This window comes from Sphaerodactylus townsendi, linkage group LG09 (genome assembly GCF_021028975.2).
Source record: "Sphaerodactylus townsendi isolate TG3544 linkage group LG09, MPM_Stown_v2.3, whole genome shotgun sequence".
Taxonomy (NCBI): domain Eukaryota; kingdom Metazoa; phylum Chordata; class Lepidosauria; order Squamata; family Sphaerodactylidae; genus Sphaerodactylus; species Sphaerodactylus townsendi.
The window spans coordinates 62,462,905-62,489,840 of NC_059433.1; the positions used below are offsets into that span (position 1 = coordinate 62,462,905).

General features: G+C 41.2%; 1 protein-coding gene across 2 annotated transcripts; it reads right to left on the minus strand.

Moving 5' to 3' along the window:
* On the minus strand, nucleotides 1–25,153 carry UBE2W (ubiquitin conjugating enzyme E2 W). Of its 2 annotated transcripts, none has more exons than XM_048508139.1 (6): nucleotides 25,018–25,153; nucleotides 16,511–16,602; nucleotides 12,670–12,772; nucleotides 8,906–9,061; nucleotides 4,805–4,880; nucleotides 1–2,346 (listed from the first exon to the last, which is right to left on the minus strand). In XM_048508139.1, exons 1-6 carry the CDS (start codon nucleotides 25,033–25,035, stop codon nucleotides 2,333–2,335), a joined length of 459 nt encoding a protein of 152 aa, XP_048364096.1. In that variant the 5' UTR covers nucleotides 25,036–25,153; the 3' UTR covers nucleotides 1–2,332. The 2 variants fall into 2 exon arrangements, with proteins under 2 accessions (XP_048364096.1, XP_048364095.1); XM_048508138.1 differs by lacking the exon at nucleotides 25,018–25,153 and adding an exon at nucleotides 24,659–24,712.
* Nucleotides 25,154–26,936: the final 1,783 nt, after the last annotated feature.

The window sequence follows — 26,936 nt, forward strand, 5'->3', positions numbered from 1 at the left end:
TTGCTTAATCATTTCTATTTAATCCATACTGTGGTATTTATGTAAGTGAATCAAAATAGGTGCAACACTAATGCATGGATTTTGAGAATGTACATAAGGAATCTTTAAAAACCAATATAATCCACAGTATGGAATAATTAATTGATCTTTTAAATGCACAAATGAATCAATTCTTTCAGATGCATTAAAGTGTTCCAACACTGTGGACAAGAGAAAAAACTGACATGATTATACAGTTCTGCAGTATGAACAATATACATAGTTTTCCAACATATACATCAAGTGAAAAAAGTTTTGCGAATATGAAGATATGAGTGAAATATTCAGTAGTTACTGCTCATGCACACTATCAATTTGTAAATATATTTTAGTCACTTGTTGTAGATTAATTTACAAATGAAAATATTATAGAAGAAACTATAACAAGGAATACATGTCCTAATTCCTCAATAGTATTTTTGGCTTAACAGAAATTCAAAAGTAATACATCTCATTTTATAAAGGAGGACTGCAAACGGCTTTACACAAGTTTATATCCACAGCAGTGTAAAACTTTTTAGAGGCCAATAAAGATTCCCTTAACATAGAAAAAGTAACATTTACTTGTTTAAAACATCACCTATCACATTGATAGCTTGTAATTCAGTGCCACCAATGAACACCATTATATTCCCATTTGATTTCTACCCACCCCTGAGTTTATCAATTGTATGTTTAAGATATTTGCAAAGTACACTAGTATGTACATATCTATAAAATTTGCAAGTTTCTATACAGCAGTTAAAAATCTACTAGAACGATCTTCTGCCAACTCTGCTAGGCCTTTTCAAGCTTTGCTGATCTGGTTCTTACTTTAAAAATCAAGTAAGTTTTATTCAGTTCAGACATTCATTTATTTACTACTATGTTTTGATTTTTTGTTTAGTGCAACAGTAAGGCAACATTAAAAAAAGCATTGAAATAGAAAGTTTTGCATATGTGTAAAGGTAGTAAGTTTATAAAATACATCAGTGCTTCCTAAAAAGACAGCCTAGAAGCAGTATCATAAAATTACAGAGGTGAAGAACAATTCACTGCTATTTAACAATTGTTTTTCTGTATAAAAAAAGTAAATCTAGTTGTAATCAGACCTTTGAAGAAAAAACCTGGAAAACTGCTATGGCTGTATGGGACAAGCAAGGTAAGAAAAATATACTTTTGTCTAAACTTAAATAAAAAGATCCACACCTTTTTTTGTCAAAACAGTTCATCTCTGTCCAAAATGTATTTTTTTCCTTTATAATACAGGATTAAAAGACAAGATAATGTTTACAAGGTAAAGAAATAGTTTACAAGAAAATATCTTCTGACAGCTTTTCAGTGAAAATATTGTTTTATAACATTCAAACGTGACATACAACACAAAAGAAACCATGAACTCAAAACAAAAAAAATCCAAACATATAAATAAATGAAATATTGTGTAGGCAACAGGGCTCATGCTGAAGGCTAGTAGGAAATAACAGTGTGCAATCTACTTGGAAAACAGCTCTAGTGTACATATTAACAAGCCCATTCAAGGACTATATTGACAGCAAATCAGTTCCATCACTACCATCTGTTCCCATTTCCAGAACAAATTTTATCTTGATTAAATCATTCCCACCATATTTTAGTCATACCTTTGCTGCAGAAATATAGTGAACACACAAAGGGTATCTATCTCACCACAGGGGTAACATCATATATACCTCTCTGCTGATATAACTTGAAAGTCTTCCATGTCAAAATATTGACAGTTCCATAAATATACAATGATCTTATTAGTCCTTTAGCTAAGCATGTTTTCATTCACGCTGCTAGTCTTATGATCACAGTGCATCGAATCCAAATCTACACAATTAGGTGGCTTTCAAAATGATAAGTTACTTATAATCCACACACTTAAATCTTTTCATAGGCCCTATCATGCATCTACCTTTTCTTGTGGCAGGGGTATAGGTTTCCTGATACAATCTATTGCCGGCAATGGATGTACCAAAACCGTCAAGAATCATATTATTGCACAATATGTGAAGACGTAAAATTCTTCCAAGAGTTTATTTTAAAAATGGAATTCGGATATTTCCCAACACCTGCATTAATACTGTACGACTAAGAAAAGCATGTCAGTAGCGTGGACTGAACCAGCGATCAACATGCGCCCAGAATGCACACTAGTAAAAATGCAGTCAGAGGAAGTAGTCTTCATTGTCTATTGTCACTTCCAGTCAGAGGTTAAAGACTGAATGATCAAAGTGCTCATTTTCTCAGTAGGACTATCTTCTGTTAGGCGAATTTCAAAACGGTGGCATCAACACGTATCATCTTTAAAAGAACACAAACAAATATGTAGTACATACGCATAACATCCAACATATTTTAATAAAGAAACACATAGTGACAACACAGGTAAATATTTGATTTATTTGTTCAGTGGGAATTCAGAAATAGGAAATGCTAACAAAGATTGATCTCAAGTCATTGTACTGTTTTGTTCAAAGAAATTTGAACTGAAATAAATGAGCTCTAGTCAAGAGAACTGATTCTCTAAGGCCTTTTCCACATGCGTAGCTTATCACAGTGGCCAAACATTGTATCTTGGAAACGTTTTCTATGAAATCATTCCGTACATCCCCTTTCTGCATAACTGTCTTGCTGGCTGAGCCCAGCAAGATGGAGAAACAGGCACTGCAGAAGTGAGGGAACAAATGGCATATGCACCACCACACACTCAGGACAGAAACTGAGGTGCCTATGCAGCCAGCCACCCTTTCCAGGTCAGGATGAAGCTGTGTGGCTTGCACACTCTCATCCATGGCAGCACATGGCTTGCACTTAGTGCTCCACCTCACCCCTCCTAGCAGCAAGCAGAAATGGAAGGAATTGTTTTCATTCTTGTCCTCCTTCTCTGGCACATGGTTTAAAGCTTCGGGCGGTACACCCAGCACCTTCCTCAAGTTTTTCTCTCTTTCCCCTCCACACTTGTGGCAGATGAAGTAACCCCCACCATCCACTCTCATTAGCACTATTTTTATTGTAATTTGTGGTTACAGAGCCTTGTGTTTTTTGGGGGGAGGCATCCCTTAACTTGCTTAAGGTTTCCCTCTACCTAGCCATTCCTCTTCCCATCCCTCCTGCACATCCCAAAAGGCAGGTTGAGAAGTGACCTGTTTCTTTTCAGAAGACTGATACAGAAGCCTCCTTCTTCCCTGTCTTCCATAGAAAAAAAGATGCGCATTCTCCAGAACCGTGTAAAGAGCAAGTTTTCCTTTAAGGCTAGACGGAAGAATGTAGTTTCTGCAAAGGACAAGCTTGTCAGCAAGCAGTCCACTGCAGATAACCTGAATATGTTCATAGAAATGCTTGTCTTCTTCCTAAGACCCTTAATATATGAAACGACGTAAAAACAGAATTAATATTAGAAATGTGGCAAGTTCTGAAGGGGCCTTTAAACCCATGTTGCATTGTTAATAATTACAGCCTTGGATTTGGATCTGGCAGACCCCAATTTGAATCCCAACTCTGCCATGGAATCTTGCTGAGCGACCTACTCTCAGGCTACCCTACCCTACCCCCTCGGTTTTGTGAGGATAAAATGAAGGAGCAAAGAATGAGGTATGCTGCTTGGGTCCTTTTTGGGGAGAAATGAAGTTGTTGTTTTTTTTTTAATGTTGCTTTGGGAACAGAATCCCCACCCCACCTCAATTCTCCCAGCAGGGGCAGAACTGGGCATTTGCTTAGGGACAGAGAAGTATATGGGAATGAATTACACAGTTCAGGATAAAGGGTGGGGATTCAGACAAGATCATTCTAATAAATCCTCAAGAATTCATATGATTATGCAAAAACAAAATATTTGCACTACTGTGGCTCTATGGAACGTTGGATCTGTAATGTTTAGTATGTAGCCTCATTAACATGGAGCTGAACTTTCATTTCATGGTGAATTTGTAGGGGTTTATACATTGCCTATTTTTTGGACTACCAACACTGCAGAATGTGAGATGTGAATCACTGAATAATCAACTGCTAAAATGGCTCAATTCAGACAACATGTTGAGCCATGGTTGAGGAAACTTAGCTATGGTTTTGATATTATAGGAATTGACTGTCAAGAGTTACAGCCATCACTCAAGATCCAAAGCCTTTTATTCCAAGGAAAAAAATTAATGAATTTAATGAACCTGAAAGCTGAGAAGATGGAAAAGGAAAGCAGATATTGCATGTTTAAATACAAACCATTCTTTGAGTTCTAACCTACCACTGTTTTGATTTAGGCCTCAACAACTCAGTTTGATTGCTCCTGAAGGATAGCCTCTGTTGGGTTTAGGTTTCTCTTGATCCCAACATTCTTTGGCATCTAATAAATCTAAGTACTCAACACTATTAATTTATCCACACATGGAGACTTCACAGTGCTTTTCAACCAGTTCTTTGCTGTTTCAAACTTCTCTCTAACCACCTAAATTTGGTTTTCCCACTAGGAAATGCTGCTTACTCCCAGTAACACATTGGGACCCTTATATATCATGATCACTGGCTTATTTCACATGCAGATTAGCTTCCTGTACTGTAACAGATGGAAACAATGTGCATATTTTGCAACTAGAGCTGAAATATGTGAAACTAATTTAATTGCTTCCTACTACTCTGCTCAAATGTGGAAACCTACTGTGGCAAAATAGACTTTTTGCATTGGAGGGATGCTCTAAATTTAGATGAGTAGATATAAGGGATTTATTTCTATATATGGTTGATGACCCATTTCAAGGTAAATGCTTACCATGATACCACCATTTAGTTTTCTTTGGATTTTTGTTGCATGTTCTTACATAAAATGAATTATCTGGTGGTCGCCTCTGAAATAAAGAAGCCAAAATGTTTAAATGACTAGGATATTACAGAATGATAATATGGTTTGCATGCATTCAAGAAAACAATTGTGCAGATAGAGAGGTACATTACCAATTTCTTTGGAAAAGAATCCTCAAAATATATCTACAAAAACTAGATAAATTATGGACACGAAAGTTAACCTGCTTGTTAAATAATTTTAATCTTTACTTTTTTTTAAAAAAGGTACTAATGTCATTTTAGCTGTTACCTTTTTAATAAAAAGAAGTTGTACACATCAACTGTAAGAATAGCTAAAAAACAACATAACTGGTATAGCACATAGGCTGAAAATGCACCGCTCCAATTTAGATGCCCAGATTCAACTCGCAAGTCAAAACAGAGTTTCACAAAATATGGTCCAGACCAGCAACAGCCCTGATGATTTAATTTTGGAGCACAGGGGCAGTCCACACTACCCTAACAAACTTTTGAAAAGCTGATGGCATAGAGAAGCAGACTGTCCCATTCTAAAAAGACGCCTTGCATCTAGTGCTAAAATGAGTGATTACCTATATTGTCACTGAACTGATTGACTTTAAGAAAGTAAATTCAACAATACATTATGCTCATGTTCTGGCCCAACTTGCTAAAAAATACACATCTCAAAAGAAGAGAAAGTTATATGCTGAATTTATTGATTTACAAGCTGCATTTGACTCATTCTCTCACTGGTGACTATGAAAGGATTGAATTTAATTAAGTATCGATTATGTATCCTTTGAACTGAGGGTTCACTATGACCTCCAGGTCATATTTAACTAATTCGGTTGTAGTTACCAGGAAGTACACCAGAGACATGTGCTGGCCCCACAGACCCTTAATGACCGCCCTTCAAAACTTACTGTGGTAGATCTCCATGTTCCTAAACTGTCAGTACTTATCTTTCTTTATATTGATGGCGCTGTTTTACACTCTCTCTCTCAGTTGAGGGTTTGGGGTGAACTTCAAAAATCTTCTCTATTAAATTGTCAAATCTCTTCACATGAATTATCATAAATCCTAAATAACGATTTTTTGTAAATCTAAAATATTTAAGACCTGGCTTCTTGATAAACATTACCTTGAGCAGGTCTATTTGTTTAATGATCTAGGTTTACTATTCTGTGCCATTCCCTCACAGACTCCACATTTTGCTATATCTTATGAAAACCACTGTGGCAGCAAACCAAAGATTCTTAATCTGTGGTAGGCTGCACATCCCATCAGCTTTATAGGCTTTTTCGGCAAAAAACTCCTGTCAGGTTCCCATATGGATCCAAACTTTTTACTCTGCTATAGAAGTTATTCAGTCATCTTTCCTTCATACACAGTTCGAGGCCGCATCAGTTCCCTACAGGAAGATGGTTCACCAAATAACATTTTAACTATTTTTTCTCCTTTCATGCCCTCTCTCTCATCCCTAGACTTGGCTGCACTGACCCATTTAGCAGTGATCAGAACCAGCTTGTGGACTCCATGATTTGCACAATTAGACTTCTTGGTCCCAAATTTAAGTTGCAGATTAACAGAGCTTGAATTAAAATGAATCGACTGGAACCCTCCAATATAAGATGCTGAATGAATCTTTGTTGCCCTATACTTGCGTTTTCAGCATGTCATATTTTGTTGTGAATAAGTATTTATTATCCCTCACAGATCCCTCATGTCATCAGCTATTTTCTTCAGACTGTTCCAATATACTACTAATCACAGATTTATACAGTAGATTTTCCAGTCTTCCATGTGGGCAAATGATGTGCCCATGTGGGTCTGAGGTGACTGAAACCCTGGAATATTTTTTTCTTTTAATGAAAACTCTATGGCAGTTTTAGAGCTTCTTTGATAATCACCTTTCTTGCAATATTTCCCAACTGTCTGGATGACTACCATATATTTACTCTTGTTTCAACATGAGTCCTGGTAGCTCTAAACATCCAAGTTAATACCATTTCTTCAGTCTTAGAATAACCAAGAAATAAGCCTGATGGGCTTGCAGTCTTTATGGATTTTAATCCATGTTACCTTTAAAAAAAACTGTAGCTCTTTCTCCTTTATTTTCAACACTGGGTCTCTGCCCTGTGAATTTTAACCTAATCATTTATACAGTCTAAAATCAAACGTGCTATATATAAATAAATCGGAGTGCATGTTCTATTCATACTTGATACATACAATGGTGTTGTAAAAGTGGCCAATACATTGAAAACACTCTGAAATATGCTGGTAAAATGACAAATCATCAAATCATTCCTTCATACTATTAACTGCATGTTTAAGTTAACACAACAGTAGATCATTTATACAGAATGCTAATCCACAGTTATTGAACATACATCTTAACAATGTCCTAGAGCTTTTGCTTTGTGACTTGTACAACATGTTCATTCCTAATATAGTACACCCAGATATCTCCCTAAAAGTACAGACAGAAGAACACCATATCAAGCCAAGTTCTTCTACATTTGGGAATTAGTAAATTAGTCATATAGTTGGATGGCACCAATTTGGCCCTGAGAAAAATATATTTTCTGACAAAATTTAAATGATGTTATACTTCAACATCCCAATTATAGATTTAGCTTTTAATTAGCCAAGGGCTATTAAACTATTAGGAGATTATCCAAGTCAATAATTTATCTGAAATGGTCCTTCATTGTGACCTAAAGGAGTTTATTAGTGTCAGAAATGTGACCCCCCCCCCACCCCCACAGGAGACAAAATAAGCTATGTGAAATATCACTGTAAAGAATAGAATTTTGAAACCTTCAAATTCATATTTTAAAAACTTCAGCAACCTTTTAAAGTAAGAAAACTAGCTTCAAATAGAACATGAAGAATTAACATTTCTGAAGCGGCAATGATGAGCAAGCAGCTACATTTCTTCCAAACTCCATGCCTATTATAACACAGAACCTACTCTGTAGCTATTAGAATATAGAATCTTATCACACTGACAGACGTATGGATTTCCAAAGTACTACAATGGTGGTTTCCACATGGGCATGGACTAATGTGGTTTGCATGCTGTGGTTGCTTATGAGTGTAGGAGAGTTTTCTATGTGGCAAAGTTTCCCTGCCCCAGGCAGCAGCCATCTTTTCTCCTCAGGCCACTGGGTCTTTCTCCTACAACCCTCTCCAATCAATATTCCTCACAGAACACTCTGTACCAATTGTAATTTCCAAACATTCTTCAAAGACAGCTCCATTGTAGTAATCTAATCTAGGTGTTACCAAGGCATGCACCATAGTTGCAAGGCCTTTTTACTCAGGAAAGGGTGGCTTACCAGCCAACTATTTTTTAAAAGAAGCTCTAGCCCAAGTCTTGTCAGGTTCATCACACACCTTTCTCTATTGTTGCTTTGTTTCCCTTGTCTTTTCATTTTTACAATTCTGTTGAGACTCTCTGAAGAGATGCACATTGAGCATCTTTGGCATCTTGAGAGTTCACACAATAAATAAGTCATCGGAATCCAACAGAGAACACTGTTTTCACCTACACAGTAGATAATGAACTTTGAGATTCAATAAGATGGGTGATCTTGAGAAGCATAGCTCAGTCATAACAAATGTTAATTCTTCTGAAGTGCCACAGGACATACTTTTGCTGCAAAAGATTAATGAGACTGTTCATCTGGATTTCTGTCTCAATAGATTTTATTTCTAGAAAAAGGTGACTCTGGAAAATATTGTTCACACACCTAATGTGGATTCTTTCATTTTAAAGTTGTTACCACTACACATAACTAATCCAGTAATTGAAATTCACATACTTTCTTAAATCTTGTTTCTTATTTACTCCCTACAGAAGAGAGTACTTTGCCTATTCAAGTCTTGATCCCTGCAATATGCATATCTGATTCTAACAGAACACTTACCTTTCAACTCTAAGGCTATTTTGGAACGTCTAAAAACTTTCATTAATAAGTACTAGGAAAATCTCAGATAAGCATTTAAGATCTTATCGCTGTCATTTACTTTATAAATTTCAAGGTTATTTCTGAAGTCATACCTTTTCTTTGCAGCTGGAAAGCATGCTAATAATGCTAAGACAAACTGATTGCACCGAAAGAGCTGGAGACCAGTCTTCTGTTAGAATAGATAAACAGATATGTCCGTTGCTATAAACATGAGGATGAACCGGAATATTTTCACCAGTAAACATGACCTTTAAAAAAAAGAAAGAAACAAAAGTCAATCAGTGTTTGAATCCAAAAATTAGTTAAAGAACACTTCTTTGAGGACTGCACTCTGTCCTTATAGCAATTATATAGAATTTCACATTTATTAGGTCCACTGACTTCTGCGGGATCTAAAAAATGAAAGCATCTTAAATGTGAGAAAAAATGTATGGAAAAATGGCTAGTGAACTCTTGAAAAAAAAGAGCAGAAGAAGGTAAAAGCGGCCACATTTCAGTACATCACAAGTGATACAACAGTCTTCTGAAGGCCTATGGTTGCTTACTTGGTATATTATTCAGTGCATTTATTGATGTACTACAAAACAAAAGCATTTAAAATGAAGAAAAACTGATTTGGTAAAGTGCCTAATAAACATGTGTTTTATCCCACCAACTTCCCCACATTCCCCCTTCCTGCAGCAGTTCTTTTTTACTCTAAAGAAGCTGAAGCTGCAGGTCACAGGGCCTGCATAGATGAAAAGACAGAATGCAAAGAGATAAGTCAGTAAATGGGGAAATTGGGCAAAAAAACCTTCTTTTCTGCCAGACCGGCCTCAGTGCAAACAGGAGTAAGTGATGATTTCACCTGATTCCTACTTCTCCCTGCAACCCTCTTGCCTCATATTACTTTTTGCATAATTTTTGAGGATCAGAAGACATTACTGGAGAAAGAATAACACAGGGAGTAACATCTGTCCACCAGCTGGCAGTTGGTAGGATACAACTCATACAGTGGTTAATCCTGCACACACCAACAAATGCTGCTTACTAAATAGGAAGCAAAATAATGTTATTTTGATTATGTTTAATCTAAATTAGGGCCTGTCTTAGCACAGAGATCTTCAGAGCAAACAGGATCCTACTGGAGTCTTTGGCAAAGTTAATTAGAAGGTGTTCATATCACAACTGCAGTACCTGGAGGCAGTCTGCAGAAATGGAAGTAGTGAGGAAAGGATATCTCAAAATGCTAACAGGCAGTTTCATCTCCTATTCAGCATGTGTACAGGAATTTAAGTAAAAATGCAGAAGCCATTATTATACTGATAAAATCTAGCCTCCTTCCCTCTTGGCTAATTCAGTCTGCCATTTAATTCACTTCGAAGCAAAACCCATGGCCTAGATAGATGCAATACATTAAACTGACTGGCCCCAGTCAAAAGGAAAGTAAAATGGTCAACTGCTTCTCTATGGTCCATCATAATTGATTACAGTCTCTAGTATCTGAATTTTTAGCTTGAATCAGCCCATAAAAACATTTAGAATTCTAGGTTCCGGGCTGGGCATGCCTCTCTGCTTCCTCAGAGCGAAGAAGAAGAAGAAGAAGAAGAAGAAGAAGAAGAAGAAGAAGAAGAAGAAGAAGAAGAAGAAGAAGAAGAAGAAGAAGAAGAAGAAGAAGACGAAGAAGACGAAGAAGAAGAAGACGAAGAAGAAGAAGAAGAAGAAGAAGAGGAAGAAGAGGAAGAAGAGGAAGAGGAAGAAGAGGAAGAAGAGGAAGAGGAAGAGGAAGAGGAGGAGGAGGAGGATTTATATTCCCCCCTTTCTTTCCTGTAAGTAGACTCAAAGGGTGGGTGGGGCTGAGAAAGCTCCAAAGAACTCTAAAGGTCACTCAGCTGGCATGTGTTGGAGTGCACAAGCTAATCTAATTCACCAGATAAGCTTCCACAGCAAAAGTGGCAGAGCGGGGAATCAAACCCAGTTCTCCAGATTAGAGTGCACCTGCTCTTAACCACTACATCAAGCTCTCAGTGGGGCATCATGCAATGGTGGTCCTTCTTCCTTGCAAAGTGGCAGCCAGGGCCAGGGTGCCCCAGCCATGTGGGACTTGGGGGAAAAGCCCTGGCTTGCCCCACCGCGTTCCATGCCTGGTTCCAGCAGCAGTTGGGTACACTTCATCATGATATTGCAAAATTGTGAGTAGGGTCCTTTCCTTCCAACTAAAAGCTAGCAGCTACAGATTATGAAGACTATTCCAGCATATTCTAGAATTTAAAGCAACATAGATGCAGTGGCCAGGCATATGTCACTAGAACACATAATGTTAATGACCTCTGCCTGCTTCCAATAATACTCCAATAATACTCCAAAACTTGTGGTCATAAAGAAATTAACACCTTTGACCTATACTGAAGCACACTTTAAGATCACATGGACACATGAAACTGCCTTGCATTAAATCAGTCCATTGGTTCATCAAGGTCAGGATTGTCTATTATGACTGAGAGCAGCTCTCCTAGGTCTCAGAGGCTCAGGGCAGCTGCCAGGATCCCACAATAAGGATCTAAACTCTATATCTTTCTACAATAATTTGTTATTCTGTCTTCACAAATGGAGCAAGTGTAATATCAACGAAACGATAGATCTGAGATATGGAATTATTTATCACTAACTGTATTAACGGAATCTTTAGGAAATGTATAGGCTACCTCTCCAAAGATGGCAAAGGCTTGAATCAGAATAGAAATACTGTAATTAATACATACAGCCAACAATAAATGCTAAAAACAAAATAATAAAAACCACCAGAAAGTGCCGGCAATAAAATGGTTGATAGTGCCATGAACAGGCACAAAACGATATGTTATTCAAAAGTTATACAAAAATAGCAGTAATCACAGCAAACGGTCCAGAGGATAAAGGCAATTCAAAAAGGGGATAGGACAAGAGAAAGAAGCCCATGCAAGGAAATATGTTCTGTCTTAATATTTCCAAAAGTACTTAGACAGGCCATTCCCTAGTTACCACAAAGTTCAGCTCTGTAGATAGTGGTACAGAGGAGTCATGAGGAAGATCTTAACTGGCTAACTGGATTATATGGGAAGTACCCAAGTCTGAAGCGATTCAGGGTTTTAAAGAATCAGCAATTTGAACTGCGTCTGAAAACATACAATCAGCAGCACAGATCTTTCAAGTACAGGCATGAATACAACCCCTAAACCCAACCCCTGACAACTGCTTGGCTACTTCCAAGCGAAATTTCTGGACAGTTTTCAAAGGCAGGCATACAAAGTCCATTATAACAGTCTACCCAAAATCTAATCAAAGCATGGACCCTAGTGGCCTATGATGCGTTTTAAGGAACAGTCACAACTGAAGTATCCTGCTGACACTTTGTGGTGTTTGTTATACTTATGTTTCTTGATTCTGATGATATGCCAGGCAAGATTGTGTGTAATTGGTTCTAAATAAATAATAATAACTGAACAAGAACATCAGGGACCCATTAATGAGATGCTACCAGCATTTAGAAGGTGATGGGTGGGAATGAAGAATCTCTGAGAAGCATCTTCTCGCCACCACCATAACCGGGTTTACAATCCCTGCTTTTCAGTACATTGTCAAATTTCAACAGATATAGCTGTATTAGGTTAAACTTCATCATGGTGGACAGGGGTAAAATAAATCCAACAGAATGCTGCAACTATTTATTTATATGCTGCCCCCCACCGAAACTTGTATCACAGCAACTATCTTTAATTAAAAGTGCAAGTTTAAACTGTAAGCAATTTTGAAGTCTAATAAAAAAAACCTCAGCAAGTCCGAACAACAAAAACAGCAGTTTTAAAACTTAAGCTAAACAAAGAACATTGCAAGTTACCTGAGGAGAGTCAAATGGGTATCGACTGCTGAACTTAAACAGCAGCTGAAATTTCTCCCCTTCATATAATGTTCCGGGAGCACCTTCCATGTCTACAATCCACCTTTGGAAATAAAAAGCACAAGAGCATCTCTTAAAGCCCAACAAGACAACAGAATTCACCAAACTAGAATTCACCAAACACTAGAATATATTTCAACATTATCGCCAAGTGTACAACATTCACCACATGTCTTATCACTATACAACTACAACTTATTCAGCCAATTATTCCCAGTGTTTCAAGAGTCTCTTTCATGAAGCGTTGCCTTGAAAATTAAGACAGTTAAATCAATATGGGTGCTCAAAAAAACTTCTGTCAGTGTCTGTCAAGGCACTATAACTGACCTAATATTAAAGATAAACAGATTCATCTACCTTAATGTAAGTCAACTTGCCTTGAAGAACAGTAGTGCTTGAAACACATTATAAATAAAGGATACTTTTTAAATAGAATGGTTGCTTAGAGATTTTTCCCCAGCACTTTTTCCCATTTTTGATTTTTTTTGTTCTGATAATGTTATGTGGCTGTGGCTCTATCATGGACTAAAACAAGAGTCTCCAACAGGTTCCTGGCAACCTACCAGCCATTCTAAGGATGCTGCAGAAACAGCTGCTGCAGCAGAAAAACTCATGTATCCATTATTATTATTATTATTATTATTATTATTATTATTATTATTATTATTATTATTATTATTTATTTATTTATTTAATTTGTATACCGCCCGATCCCCGAAGGGCTCCGGGCGGTGAACAACATTCACTACAACATCAACAGGAGCGGTTAGGTACATTAAATATAAACACATGAGGCTCACATCCCATAAAATGAAGCTTAAAAACTCGCTTAAAACAGCAAAAAACCATAACCCATAATAAACGGCTTCCGACCCCAATTTAAAACCTACCCCCATGGGGGGGGGATGGCAGGACCCCTCAATATGAGGGGACCCTGATGTAACTGCCCTAGGGGCAGGGCAGTAAGGGGGCACCATGTCAGCAGCTGGACACTCCAAAGGCCCGGTGGAACAACACAGTCTTACAGGCCCTGCGGAACTCACCCACACTAAAGATCACAAAAATCTGGTGTATGCTTCTTAAAATCATAGGATTTTACAGCAGTACACAACTGACAGGAGCAAGGAAATAAATCCAGTTCACCACATACAAGTCCACTGCTCATGTGGAGGAGTGGACAATCAAACCTGGTTCTCCAGATCAGAATCAACTGCTCTTAATCACTACACCACACTGGCCCTTCATGTTTCTACCTTAGTAAATTCAATGTACAAGTTATTGGCCTGCGGGAAAATTGCAAGCAGAGTAATAACTTGGAGATGTATCCACTGCCATACACTGGACTTTATATCACTCCTACAAATTTGAGAAGGCCATTTTTCCATTCTTCTTTCCCATGTAGTCGACTCTGAACTGCTGTCAATATTCCATGGCCCTTGGCCACACTCAGTTGTCAACAGACCAGAAAGTGTTTTAATGGCATACCTAAAGTACATGCTATAAATCAGTTAGAGTTGCTATCTCAAGCTTCAGAAATTCCAGAAGTGGTGCCTGGGAAGGGGAAAGTTTGGGGAAGGAACTCATTGGGGATGTGATGCCACAGAGTTCATCTTTCAAAGCTGCCGTTTTCTTTAAGCAAGTTGAGCAGGCCTCACCTGGAGGCTGGCAACCAAATAATCTTGTATATAACATAATTAAAGTCCTACTGTGCATAAAATTCTTGCGAGCAAAGTGCCACTGAGTCCTGGTGAAAACTGGGCTATGTGGGACTAAAGAAGTTACAAACCAATGACTTTTCTTTAGATAACCTAAATTCTGTAAAAAGTCTAGAGTTACAACAAATAAGTGTGGCCTTTGGCACATTAAATACTCACCTGATTATACGACCTTGATCTATTATTACTTAACTAGCAGCAAAACTGAATACTGGGGGAATGCAATGGGCTCTAGAAAGCAGGGGGGTGAGCAAACATTTTTCTGCACAACTGCCACTTTACCCACCCCCTGCTTGCTATCTGCCTCCGCCACTGCCCCCCCTGAAAATGAAAATGAACAAACCTTTCCAGAGTTTGGGGGGGGGGGGGTTGGAGGTTGCCTTGGTGGAGTTCTGGTGGCCGCAGTTGGCCTCTATGCCTGTGGAACATCCTCTGGAGCAAAGTTTGTTGATGGGAGGAGGGGGACTAGGGAGGCAGCTGCCGAGCTAGGTGGGAAGGCAGCTTTGCTGCTGCTGCTGCTGCTGCCCCAACAAGCACAGCTTGGTCTTTGGGGTGTGGGTAAGGGCAGGCAGGAGACTGACAAGGCTGTTGCCAGGCCAGCAGGAAGGCAGCTGTCACCAATGCCCTGCCAGGCCTGGCTTATTCTTGGGGGGGGGGGGGGAGGGAGGGAGGGAAGCGAGGCTGCTGCCCTGCCAGCCCAGCTTGGCATTTGGGCAGAAGAAGGGCAGGTGGGGGAATAGGAATGGTGGTGCTGGGGCCGGCAGGGCAGAAGGCAGCAAGCTGCCACCACCCCTTCGATTCAGTTTTCAACCAATCAGCATGCAGGACTCACTTCCACAGCTGGAAGTGAGTCATGCGCGCCAGTTGTTGGGAAGTGATCATTGATTCATTCCATTCCTTAGTGAATTATTTGTTACGGTTCCATTCAATCTGACTCTTAATGATGTTAGTTATTTTCTGAAATAGCTCTGAAATTTACAAGAAGGCAGAAGACACTTTCAGAAGTAAGAAAGAAGCAAAACAACACAAAATTACCAACTGATTCTGCAAGGTCAGATGAAAAAACCACATGGGAACAGGGAAGCAAGGCCTGTCAATCATACCCAGAACTTGCACAACTGCCTAGAAAGTGGAATTTGACTGTCTTCATTGGCAGGAGCCGTACATTCAATTTTTTGATTTTAAAAATGGAAGCTGGAAACCTGGGCCAGGCAATGTGTCTAGGGCAGTGGTTCTCAACCTTCCTAATGCCGCAACCCTTTAATACAGTTCCTCATGTTGTGGTGACCCCCAGCCATAAATTTGTTTGTTTGTTTGTTTATTATTAAACTTGTATACCGCCCTCCCCCGGAGGGCTCCAGGCGGTTCACAACATAGATATACAACACAGGTAGATGTGTGTCTCGGTTCCTAAGACCATCGGAAATATGTGTTTTCCGATGGTCTTAGGCAACCCTTGTGGAAGGGTCATTCGACCCCCAAAGGGGTTGCGACCCACAGGTTGAGAACCACTAGTCTAGGGAGTATTTGGTAGCGTGTCCATATTCCAGGTAAATCCCAGTGAGCTGGTCAATATGAATATGGTGATCCTATCTGCATAATTTTTCAAACCGGTCAACAAAAACATTCAAACAGCGTATCTAGGATACTGTGCAATTCCCCTATGGAGCTTCCCTCCTTCTGACTACTTCTATTATTATTTCTTTGCAATGTAGCCAATACACAAAAAGCAAAACACTTTAAGAATAGTCTCTTCCAATTACAATTTAGGACTCCACTCAGACCAAACATTGACAATGCTAAATAAAAAAACAGAATATTCTTTAATATTTTAAAGTCTATATACATGGACAGTCATACAAGACTTATCAAATGAGAAAACAGATAGAAATACTGATTCTGCAGCATCCATATACACACACACAAACACACACAGAGCTACAATTAGGAGTAGCATTAATGCATATGCAAGCATCATATACTGCTTTATTTTATTGTACTGATGATAAGAAAATATCATGGTCATTTTCACTTGAAACAGAACTGATAAAATTGTAGACACTCACTGTGTAATTGAATTTTGTACACTCTTCTCATTCAAGGTCATTCCTGGAGGTGGTTCATTCTGTAAAGCCAACAGCTCTTTCTGTAGCCTCTTCTAAAAAAGAAATTGTTTCATGAAAGTATCCATTCCTTAAGGTTGTACACTTGTACATTGTACTGTTGGGTAATGCATTAGACAAAGAACTGGTTTTTCAGAACTAAAGTTAATAATATGATTGCTTCGTTTTCAAAAAAAGTCAGAATGACAAGTTTAATTTTTTCTAATCCACAGATTTTAACGCTACGCTGTGTACGACATTTTACTTTTTGGAAACAATTTGTGACACTGAGAACTCTAACAATTTCTCTTCTGTGTATTGTTGAAGGCTTTCACGGCCGGAATCACTTGGGTGCTATGTGGTTTCCGGGCTGTATGGCTGTATTCAGAGGAAGATGCCAGCCACAGATGCAGGCGAAACGTCAGGAGAGAATGCTGCTAGAACACGGCCATACAGCCCGGAAACCACACAGCACCCAAATTTCTCTTCTGCTCAATGTAGTTTGATACACACAATTCTAAACACTGGTGCAATAATTAATATTCAAAGTGATCATCCAGCTCCTCAAAAAAGTTACAAATTAAATATCAGCTCAATTAAACATATCCATTCATTCTAAATAGATTAACTGAAAGGGCATTTCTGTAAAATGATATGTAGTTGTCCCAAAGGTCAAAGTTTCTGTTTGATTACAGGCCAAAATAACACCCTTCTTCATTTTGACTTTCAAGCTTTGCCTTTCAGGGATGTTGTGGAGTAAAGACAGTTGCAAGGAAAAAAAAACTACATACTGACATTCCAGCATAATTGGAAGGAAAAGAACAACTTCACTCATCAATCAAGAGTGGATTTTTGTTGGAATAACTTCCTGATGACCCATTAATCAACCTTCAAAACATGAATATCCAAGCTAACGGCTATGCACTTAATGTGATGACACAGGAAAAATTCCTGTCAAGTCACAGCTGATGAAAAGCGACCCTGTAGGGTTTTCAAGGCAAGAGACAAACAGAAGTGGTTGCCTGCTTCTCCTTGGTGATCTCCCCAGTACTAACTGTGGTTGTCCTACTTAACTTCCAAGATCCAGCTAACTTGGGCGATTTAGGTCAGAGCAAATAACGTGATGCAGTTACTAGCAAATGACTTCTTACATCAATTTCATATGACAAATTTTGTATGAATGCACCCTCTGGTGGTGATAACTGGTATTTACAATGCACAAGAAAGGTGACCAGAAAAATGCCCTCAGTCATGAATGTCTATAGGAAAAATGACCACACAGAAAACTGCCCATACAATTTTCAGAAGGCCTGTATGACTGCAGTGAGGGTTGCCTTTCCACACACTGAGGTCAAAGGGTATTCTTTTCATCTGTATTTCACCAGGAAAATAAAAAAAATGTTGGCTTGGACACTGAATATGGAACAAATATCAACATATTACACTGAAATTTCTTGCTGCACTAGCTTTTATCGCAATTGAAGATGTGAGAAATGTTTTTGATGAGATTGCTGCCACATTTCCAGGTGAAGACAACTATAATGAGATGCTCACATACTTCTTTTTTACATATATTGAGAGTGCAGCTGGTGGGTATCTCAGTTTCCTATAAAATATGGAATCATTATGATGCACCCTGGAACAGTTGCCCAAAACTACAAACTGTTGTGGGGAATCTCACAGTGGTCTTACGGTCTCATCAAAAGGGCCCCCCAGATCTGTTGAGGAATGTATCCACTGGCAGCTGACTGCTGCAGTCCTCCCAAATGGCTTCTCTGTGGGGGACAGAGGGGTTCATGCACACTTTTTCAGTTGCATTTCTGTCAGTGACAAATGATTTTCAGTCTTTACACTGGCTCAGTAAGCATCTTTTAAAATCCAGTGTCTTCTCTTTGAGAGGTGAAAACACTGCTTTGTCCTAGCTGATTTAATAGAACTGTTATGATGTCCTACAATACAGTTTTCATGGATTCCAGAAACATGCCCGCAGTTTATTACAGGAAAATTTCCCTTGCCAATGACCACATCATTTTCAAACCATATCAAACAAAGTTTACCTTTTCAAAATTTACTGAAGTGTGAACTCAATGAATTTACTGAATCATCCATGTTGGTGGGGTTTTTTTAAGGGCAGAACTAGCCCTTCCACACAGAAATGCCTTAAACTTTGAAGAAGAACTATTCACTTTCAAGGTAGTAAAGAGCCCCTCTTCCAACACACAGCAAGGCTATCCCAACTGCAGTAACTGTCTCCACATCACTGTACACTTTTACATTGATCACATCAAATTAAAATTAGTGCCACCTGAAAGCTAGGCAAAAGGAAAGCTAGGCTATTTCTAAGCTTCAGCTTTTTACATGCTGACGGAAAGGCTGTGATCCAGAAAATCACATAGCAAGACAAATGCTGCTACCCTCGGGCCATTTTACAAACTGCTTTTTAAGAACTCAGGGCTGGTTCAAAGCAACTTCCTGGAGTGCATGCTCTTAAACAGCGAATCACAGTCACAAATTATCTGTCAACATTAACGAAGCTGCTCTGCCGCTGTGCCTGCCGACTTGGAATCAGCCTGCAAAAAGACCTGCCAAAATCCAGGATCTTTCCCTGCTGACTGAAGCTGGCTACCTCAGCTGGCAAGATCTGGACTGAGGCCAGCCAGCCAGTCAACTACATAATCAGCATGAGGGCTGAGGCAGTGCCCCTGGGCAGCGGCCAAAGGGCTGGTTTGGGACAGGCCAAACTGTTTTTTTTAAAGTTATTATTGTGTTGGGGTTTTAGTGGGATTAGGGTGTGTTTTTGGGGGGAGGGGTGGGTGAATGGGAGACACTTTGGGGGCTCTGCTTGATCCTCCGGACTGGTTTACCTGGGCTGGGCGCTAAGCCTGCAGGATGCAGAAACCAGGTCAAGGTGGATGGTTGACCTGGGGAGTGGGGGGGAGGGGGTGACTGGGCTGAATGGGAGACAGCTCCAGTCCTCCATTTTCCAATAACATCAGGGAGTCCCAGATACCTGGGTGAGATCCAGGTACTCTGCACCTCCAGGGAACCAATAAGTGGCCAGTGCAGTGGGCACCAGGGATGCAGGGGTGGCCATTAGGAGTGTAGGGATAGGATCTTGGTGATCATAGGCAAAGTGGTGTGTACCAGACACATGGGGGGGCATAGCTGGGTGAGCACAGGCCCGCCTAACTCACCCACCCAGGTCTCTGATGAACACCGGCTTGGCCCTTTCATCCACAATCAACTCATGGATGATAGAGAACTTATTCTGGACCAACCTGGCATTCACCAACAGCACCCTCAGATTACCGTGCTGGCCAATATGGCTTCCTGAGACTTGGGGGGCGAAACAGAAGTAGTAATAGCCTTCAGACATCTAATACCCCTTATGTGCACTCAGCTGTTTTGCCACCCAGCACAATACTGCCCTTTGTCCATGATCATCAAGATCCTGTCACCTGCACTCCTCCCAATCCAACCATATTCCCCAGACAAATGGTGAGGCCATAGTCCACAGAGAGGCGGTTGCTGTCACCAGATGCTGTTCAATGCTGTTCCAGGTGCTGAGTGTGTTCTTTGTCTTTGGCCAGAGAGACAAGAAAGAGGTTGTGTTGGAGGACTTCAATGTCCACACTGAGTACACCTTGTTTGGAGTGGCTCAGGACCTCAGGGGTCCCAGGACAACGCTGGGGCTGGCTCTACACGTGAAACGGGATATACTCTTGATTTGGTGTTTGCAACTGAGCAAAGAGGTGGTGGCCCGCTGGTGGAGGGCTTCAAGATCTGCCCATTGTCATGAACAGATCACCACCTCATGAAATTTGGACTATTGGTGCCACTTGCCACTGCAGGGGCGTGGGGCTGATTGAGATGGTCCACCCTCAGAGCAAGATAACATCTGAAGGATTCCTGAGGGCTCTGGCAGAGTTTCCTGTCAACATGGCTGATGCTCATGTCGAGGCCCTGATGGAATGGCAAAATGACCAGAGCCATTGGCAGATTCTGCATGGGCCCAAAATAGTGGTGTCAAATGGTTTAAAACAGTGTAAAAAGGTTTACACCGTTTTCACACCGCTGTTTTTGGTCCATGCGGAATCTGCCATTGACATGATTGCTCCAAAGCACCCTTGGTCTATTGGTGGAGCCCAGATGGCCTCCTGATATACTGGGGAGCTTAGGACCGATGACTTGAGCACCGGTGGAGGAAAGCCCACTGAGAATCTGACCGGACATCGGTGAGAGCTCACTACTGAGCCAACCAGATGGCGGTGAAGACGGCAAAGAGGGCCTACTTCTCCGCCTCCACTGCGTCTGCAAATAGTTATCTGGCTGAACTTTTCCAAGTGGTGAATGGGTTGGTGTCTGCCATAAGGCAAGGGGGATCGGTTGCACCCTCAGAAGTCAGCTGTGATGATTTTGCAAAACACTTTCAAAGTAAAGTTACTCAGATTGACATGGAATTGGACTCCATGGTTTTGGCTAATCCTGAGGTGGTCTCCAGGGAACCGTTTGGTCAGGTTATATGGGACCAATTTCAATGGTTGCAAAGGTTTTATGGTTTTAGGATTGTTTTTTTATTGTATGGGATTTTATTATGGTTTTTATCGTAACCTGTCCTGAGATTGTAGTAAAGGGCAGAAAATAAATAATAAATAAATACAAATCTTTTCTAACATCTTTTTAAAAAATTACCACACAGGACATAGGGTTTCAATCATCTCAGTCAGCAATCATTTTAACGAAGCCCAGGTAGACAACTTTAACAGACTATTAGAAGTGAAGGACTTGAGAAAGGGACTTGACTAGAGAGTCAGAGAGTTGGATGGATCCAGGCACTGGGCATCCTTTCTCAACTGCTCTGACATTATCCCATGTAGACTGATACTCTCAGGGGCAATTCCTTCTGCCTTTAACACCTCTCCACACCATTTCTCCATCTTGATACCAAGAGGGGAGGACAACTGCAGTATCTCCCTCTACCCTAGTTTGTTAGACTGCATTAGGAAACAATATTTATCCTATCTAGAAATAGAAAGAGTTCCTCAAATAAATGAAGTATATCAATTTGAACAAATAAAAAGCTTCTTCGTAATTTTTGTTTCTGGCACACACAGAGACTAAATGGGCTTTGCTGCCCACAATAAGCCTTTGGCACTCTGCTAAAATACCGGATCCAGAATCTAACATGTTGAAGGGTCAGATTCTGAATCCAACACAGATATGAAACTAATTTTAGTTTCACAAGTCTAAGTAAATATACCAATTATTAGCATGTTTGCTCAAGAATGGATCTAACTTTAATACACGCATCATCAGCAAAAAAAAATAATTGGTTAGCTAGATCATAACCACTACTGTGCTAACTTGCACATCATAGAACATGATATTGGTAAGTTTTTCATGATGGTGGGTTATTTTGCTATATACTGGTAATAATATATATGAGCTAGTTGTTTTCAAACAGGATGTACTCTAAATACTATTGTGAGACGCAGTTCCGAGCAAAAGACTTGCCCAAGGTGATCTAGTAAGCTTTATGGCTCACTAGTAATTAACTGCACCAAATTAGTCCAGTATCTCTAAGCCTTACCTGCCAGTACTGCAGATTAAAAATGCAGAATTTTATATTATTAGTGTTTGACTTCAAAATACCAAAAGATCCAACTTCTACAAACATTCTTCCCTCTTCTGGAAAATTATGGCCACTAAATGTCTAACGTTGTGGACTAGATACTGAAAAGAAATACAAATGACAGAGTTTCTACCTCACCCTCATCAATGGCTTCTAACATACACACTGGAAAACTGGAAGAGAGACCAATGATTCAATAAACTGTTATAATATTTTACTCCAGGAATTCTTTACCGCATAAACTTGGTCCAAGGAATCAAGAATGTTTTGCAATGCTATATAAATAAGGGAAATAAGAAATGCTTAACCCATGCCTTTGATTCCCTGGTCAAATTGTCTAAGGTCATTTGTATTAGTAATTAGTATCACCACCCTGAAATGCAAATTAAGTGGAGCGGGTGCGACTGGTCCAATAAATACTCTCATCATCACAGCCTCTACAATATGATGAGAGCTGTGACAGCTGTATTAATGTGACTTACCAAGGAATAGTTCAAGAAACTTCAATAAGTATTAAACAGTAGCTTGAGTGGAATAGTCTTTCAGTAGCACTAGCACTTTTGTGATCATACAGCTGAGACCCTTGTTTTATTCTGCAACACAGAAACTAAAGCAAAGTCATAGGAAACTGTATGGGAGAGATAGAGCAAAAGAAAAAACCCTTCCTAAAAAAAGAATACCATCAAATCTACGTGCCTTCCATGATAACCGAGTCACTTGGAGTTTTAAAAGCCTATGAGTTTTAAAAGCTTTTTCCTCTCACTGCTGCTTCAATGCACTTTGCAAGTCAGCTTCATGAAAGGCAGAATAGAAAACAGATTGGATAAGCAAAGTGGAGATAAACAAGTTCCTTGGACTTCTGTCTACCAATCTGTTAGTTGTTAGATATTACACATTCTTACTGTGCTATCCTAGACAAAGTTATGCTGTTCTAAGTCTGTTGACTCCAACTGATTTAGAAAGGTGTAATTTTGCTCAGAAGTGCATTGTCAGTGTTTCATTCATCCTCAGCAAATTTTTAGATACTTCGCCCTTAAAAAAAATTACACTCAGTAATTATGCTACTTTTCATGTTTAGCTTGTTTTAGTTTACTATTTACATTAATTCTAAATACAGGCCTGGATTTTTATTTATTTGTTTGCTGTCAAGTCAGAGTGGACATGGCGACCTTGTAGATCGTCTTAAGGCAAGAGACGATCAGAGGTTGTCAACCATTGCTTGCCCCTTGACCCTGGTATATTTAAACACTAAGTAAGGTAGACTCTGCTTAGCTTCCAAAACCTGATGAGATTGGGCTAGTCTGGGTTATCCAGGTCATGCTTGGATAACAAACAAATACAGGATGGTAAAATGTTGTCTTAAAAGCAGTTCTGTGTCACCCTAAAACTAACCGATGACCTGTAGCATTAAGCTTTCATAGGAAAGATTTGTATTTCATATGATATGCTTGTTTAAGCATGGGCAAGCTTGAACTCAATCTCTAAGAGGAGTCATAAATGTCAATAATTAACTTTACAATTATAAAAAATACACAGCGTTTATCTAGAATATTTCCCCAAAATACTTTGTGCTTGTCACAATGCCTCTTACAACAACCCTGCCAAGTAAGCCAACACTGGGGGAAACAGACCATGGTCACTGAACTTTTGACCAGTGAGAGATACAAATAGGAAATTCTCCATGGCACACTCAGTTTGAAGTCTTGGGGAACCACAACAACACCTCACCAAATACAGGAAAAGATACAATGACTGATGCCTGCAAAAATGAATGGAGAAAGACACACATGACATACTTCCTGCCTTTTAAAGCCTCCTCCTCTCCCCCTTCTTCAGTCCTTCCACAGGCACATACCCTACCTATTGTAAAAGTTGCCTTTTTAAAAGAGAAAAATAATCAGTAACATACCACTATAAGCCTGATTTCTCTGGAGCTTCACTCACTCAATAGAGGTGACTGACATGTTCTAATCTAACCCTTAGAAAGGCAGCCAAACTTTAAAAAAATATATCATTTCTCCCTAATGGGGATTCCACAGTGGATAACATCCTAGTCCTCACCTCCATATTATCTTCACCACCCTGAAATGCAAATTAAGTGGAGCGGGTGCGACTGGTCCAAGGTTACCTAGCGAGTTTCCATGGCACCAGGGGGGATTCGAACCCACGTCCCCTAGATAACTAATTCTGACATCAGAACGGCAACTTCCGAAGTGACACGGCGGGGTGGGGGGTGGGGGTCCTCTTTCCCCCTGCGTTCCGCAGCAGCCCCACCATGGAAAGCGTCAATTTAGGGCTTCAATGGAGCGGGATTACCATCCAACCGCAGGCAGCCGCTGAGGTGCGAACAGACCTGTCACAGCAAGCAGGCCGCCGCCGAGCGTCTCTTCCCACGGCCACCGCCAGCCACAGCCCAAACCCACGCCCAGGAGGCAGCCAGGGCCCAGCAAGGCACCTGCTCTTCCGGGAACCAGCCGTACCTGCCGCGACCCTCCTCGCACAGCCCGCTTCTCTTCCTCGGCCCGTCCAGAGAGGCAGGCTGGGTGGCTGGCTGGCTGGCTGGCTTCCCCGGGGCGACGCCTGCCTGCCTGGCCCTCGCTCTCCCTTCCTCGCCCACCCGCAGATTCTCCACCTCCTCCAGTTCCTCATGGCGAGCCCAGCCCGTCCGCACAGCTGCCGCATCCGCAAACGCCCGCGCGGGGCCGGCCGCTCTCCCAACCGTCGCCAAGCCCTCCTCGGACGCTCTCCGGGCTCCCTCCCACTCCCCTGCCCCCCTCAGCGCCGGGTGACCCTCAGGGCGAAAGGACGCGCCAGCCCAGCCCCGCCGCAGGCGACTCACCTGCATAGACGCCATCATGGATCCGCCCCCCGCCCGCCTCTGGTGCTCTGTGCGCGGCCGGCCGGCCGGGACCCGGAGAGACGCAGCGCGGCGGCGCCGGCCCCCCTCCTCGCTCCTCCGACCCCCTCCCCTCCCGTCCGCCCGCCCGCCCGCCCGCCAGCCCGCCAGCCAGCCAGCCAGCCACAGCTTCCTCCGCGTCACGTGGGAGTCCCGGCCGGCCTGAGGAGCGCGCGCGTGCGCGCAGAGCGCTGCCGCCGCCGCGGCTTCCAGGTGGAGGCTGGTGACCCGTTCGCTGTCCTGCGGTTTGTGCTGGAACGTTTTGCTCCGGAGGAGAGGGCTAGAAAGTTGCTGGCTGCATTTCGACAAGTAGATTACGTCGCCTTTAAAAAAACTGGGGAGGGAGAAAGGTTCGGCCACATGCCACTACATCCTCCACCTGATTACTCTCGAGCTTCACTTATTCAGTAGAGGTGACTGCCACGTATCCTTAGAAAAGCAGCCAGACTTCACATCCTAGTCCTCACTTCCATTTTATCTTCGCCACCCTGTTATGTAGATTAAACATAGAGGGTGCGACTGGCCCAAGGTTGCCCAGCAAGTTTCCATGGCACCAGCGGGGATTCGAACCCACCTCCCCCAGATAATTCTGATGTAAGAACTTCAATTTCCGAAGTGACGTGGTTTAGTCTTAAGGCTGCAATCCCAGACTTGACTAGGAAATCTCATTAAACTAATGGAACTTATTTCTGACATGTTTGTTACTGTGATGAATTTCCACCTCTGAAGTCAATTTAACATAGACTGACTCAAACAGCCTCAGGACATTTTGTTTGAGGTTTTTTTAAAGCACATTTCTATCTGGATTCTTCAGAAATCCTGCCGGAGGCAGATTACAGGTTTAACATGATAGCTGTCACATTCCTGCTTTTATAATATTTTGATAAAACAAAGTTGCACTTGCCTGTAACTGCTGTTCATTGAGATCTTTGTTGCAGACACTCAGTTGGGACTGCACCTGAGTGCAGACCTGACATTCGTAAGATTTCCCCTAGCTCCATAGCTAGGGAGGTGACCCTCCTATCTCATTCAGAAACATTGGAGTCCCACCCTCAGAGTCACATGTGCCAGATTGGGGGGGGGGGCACCCCTCCACTCTGCTTCTGCTTTGCTGCCAGGGCCCTCCATTCAAGGGTAAAAGAGCTCCCAGCAGGACAGGAGGCAATGTGTATCTGCACCAGTGCTCTCAATGAACATCAGTTACAGGTAGATGCAACTGTTTTCGATTTTGGTCTTCAGGTGCAGTTAGAATTTTAGTTGGCATTTTAGTAAACTGACTTACAAGGCGGTAGGCTGATGCTGTAATTGAAACAGCCATCTGTAGAACTGCTCTGCCAACATCTGCATTCTTCCTCAATTGCCTGTTCCATGCATGGCCATATTCAGATGCTGGGCCCCCTCCACCTCCCTTGCATGCCATCCCTTACTCCGTCCCTCCCTTTCCCTTGCATTCCGCCCCTCCTCCATCTGCTAGGGTGGGTGGGCCATGTCCAGATGCCGGCCCCCTCCCCCACATTCCAGGGCCACACAGCCCAGAAGACCCACCACAACCAGTTGTGCTTCAGCACCGAGAAGTGGGGAGATCCATTGATCAGGTCGCCACCAAGCTAATCTTGATCAAGGGTACTCTGTGACAGAATGCAGCTGAGGAGCCTTCACCTCCAGTGCGCAATCTGTGCCTGTGGACTTATAACTAAGCATTCAGTAGGGGATTACCAAAGAGTCAGAGAAAGGACATCTTCACTGCTTTTCAGGGGGGAAAAACCAACTGAAAAGCAGAATTTTGAACGACTGTTTTGGTTTGGTCTGTTGTTAATTTTTGTGCACAATAAAGTTGCTTTATACTGAGTCTGACATGTGGC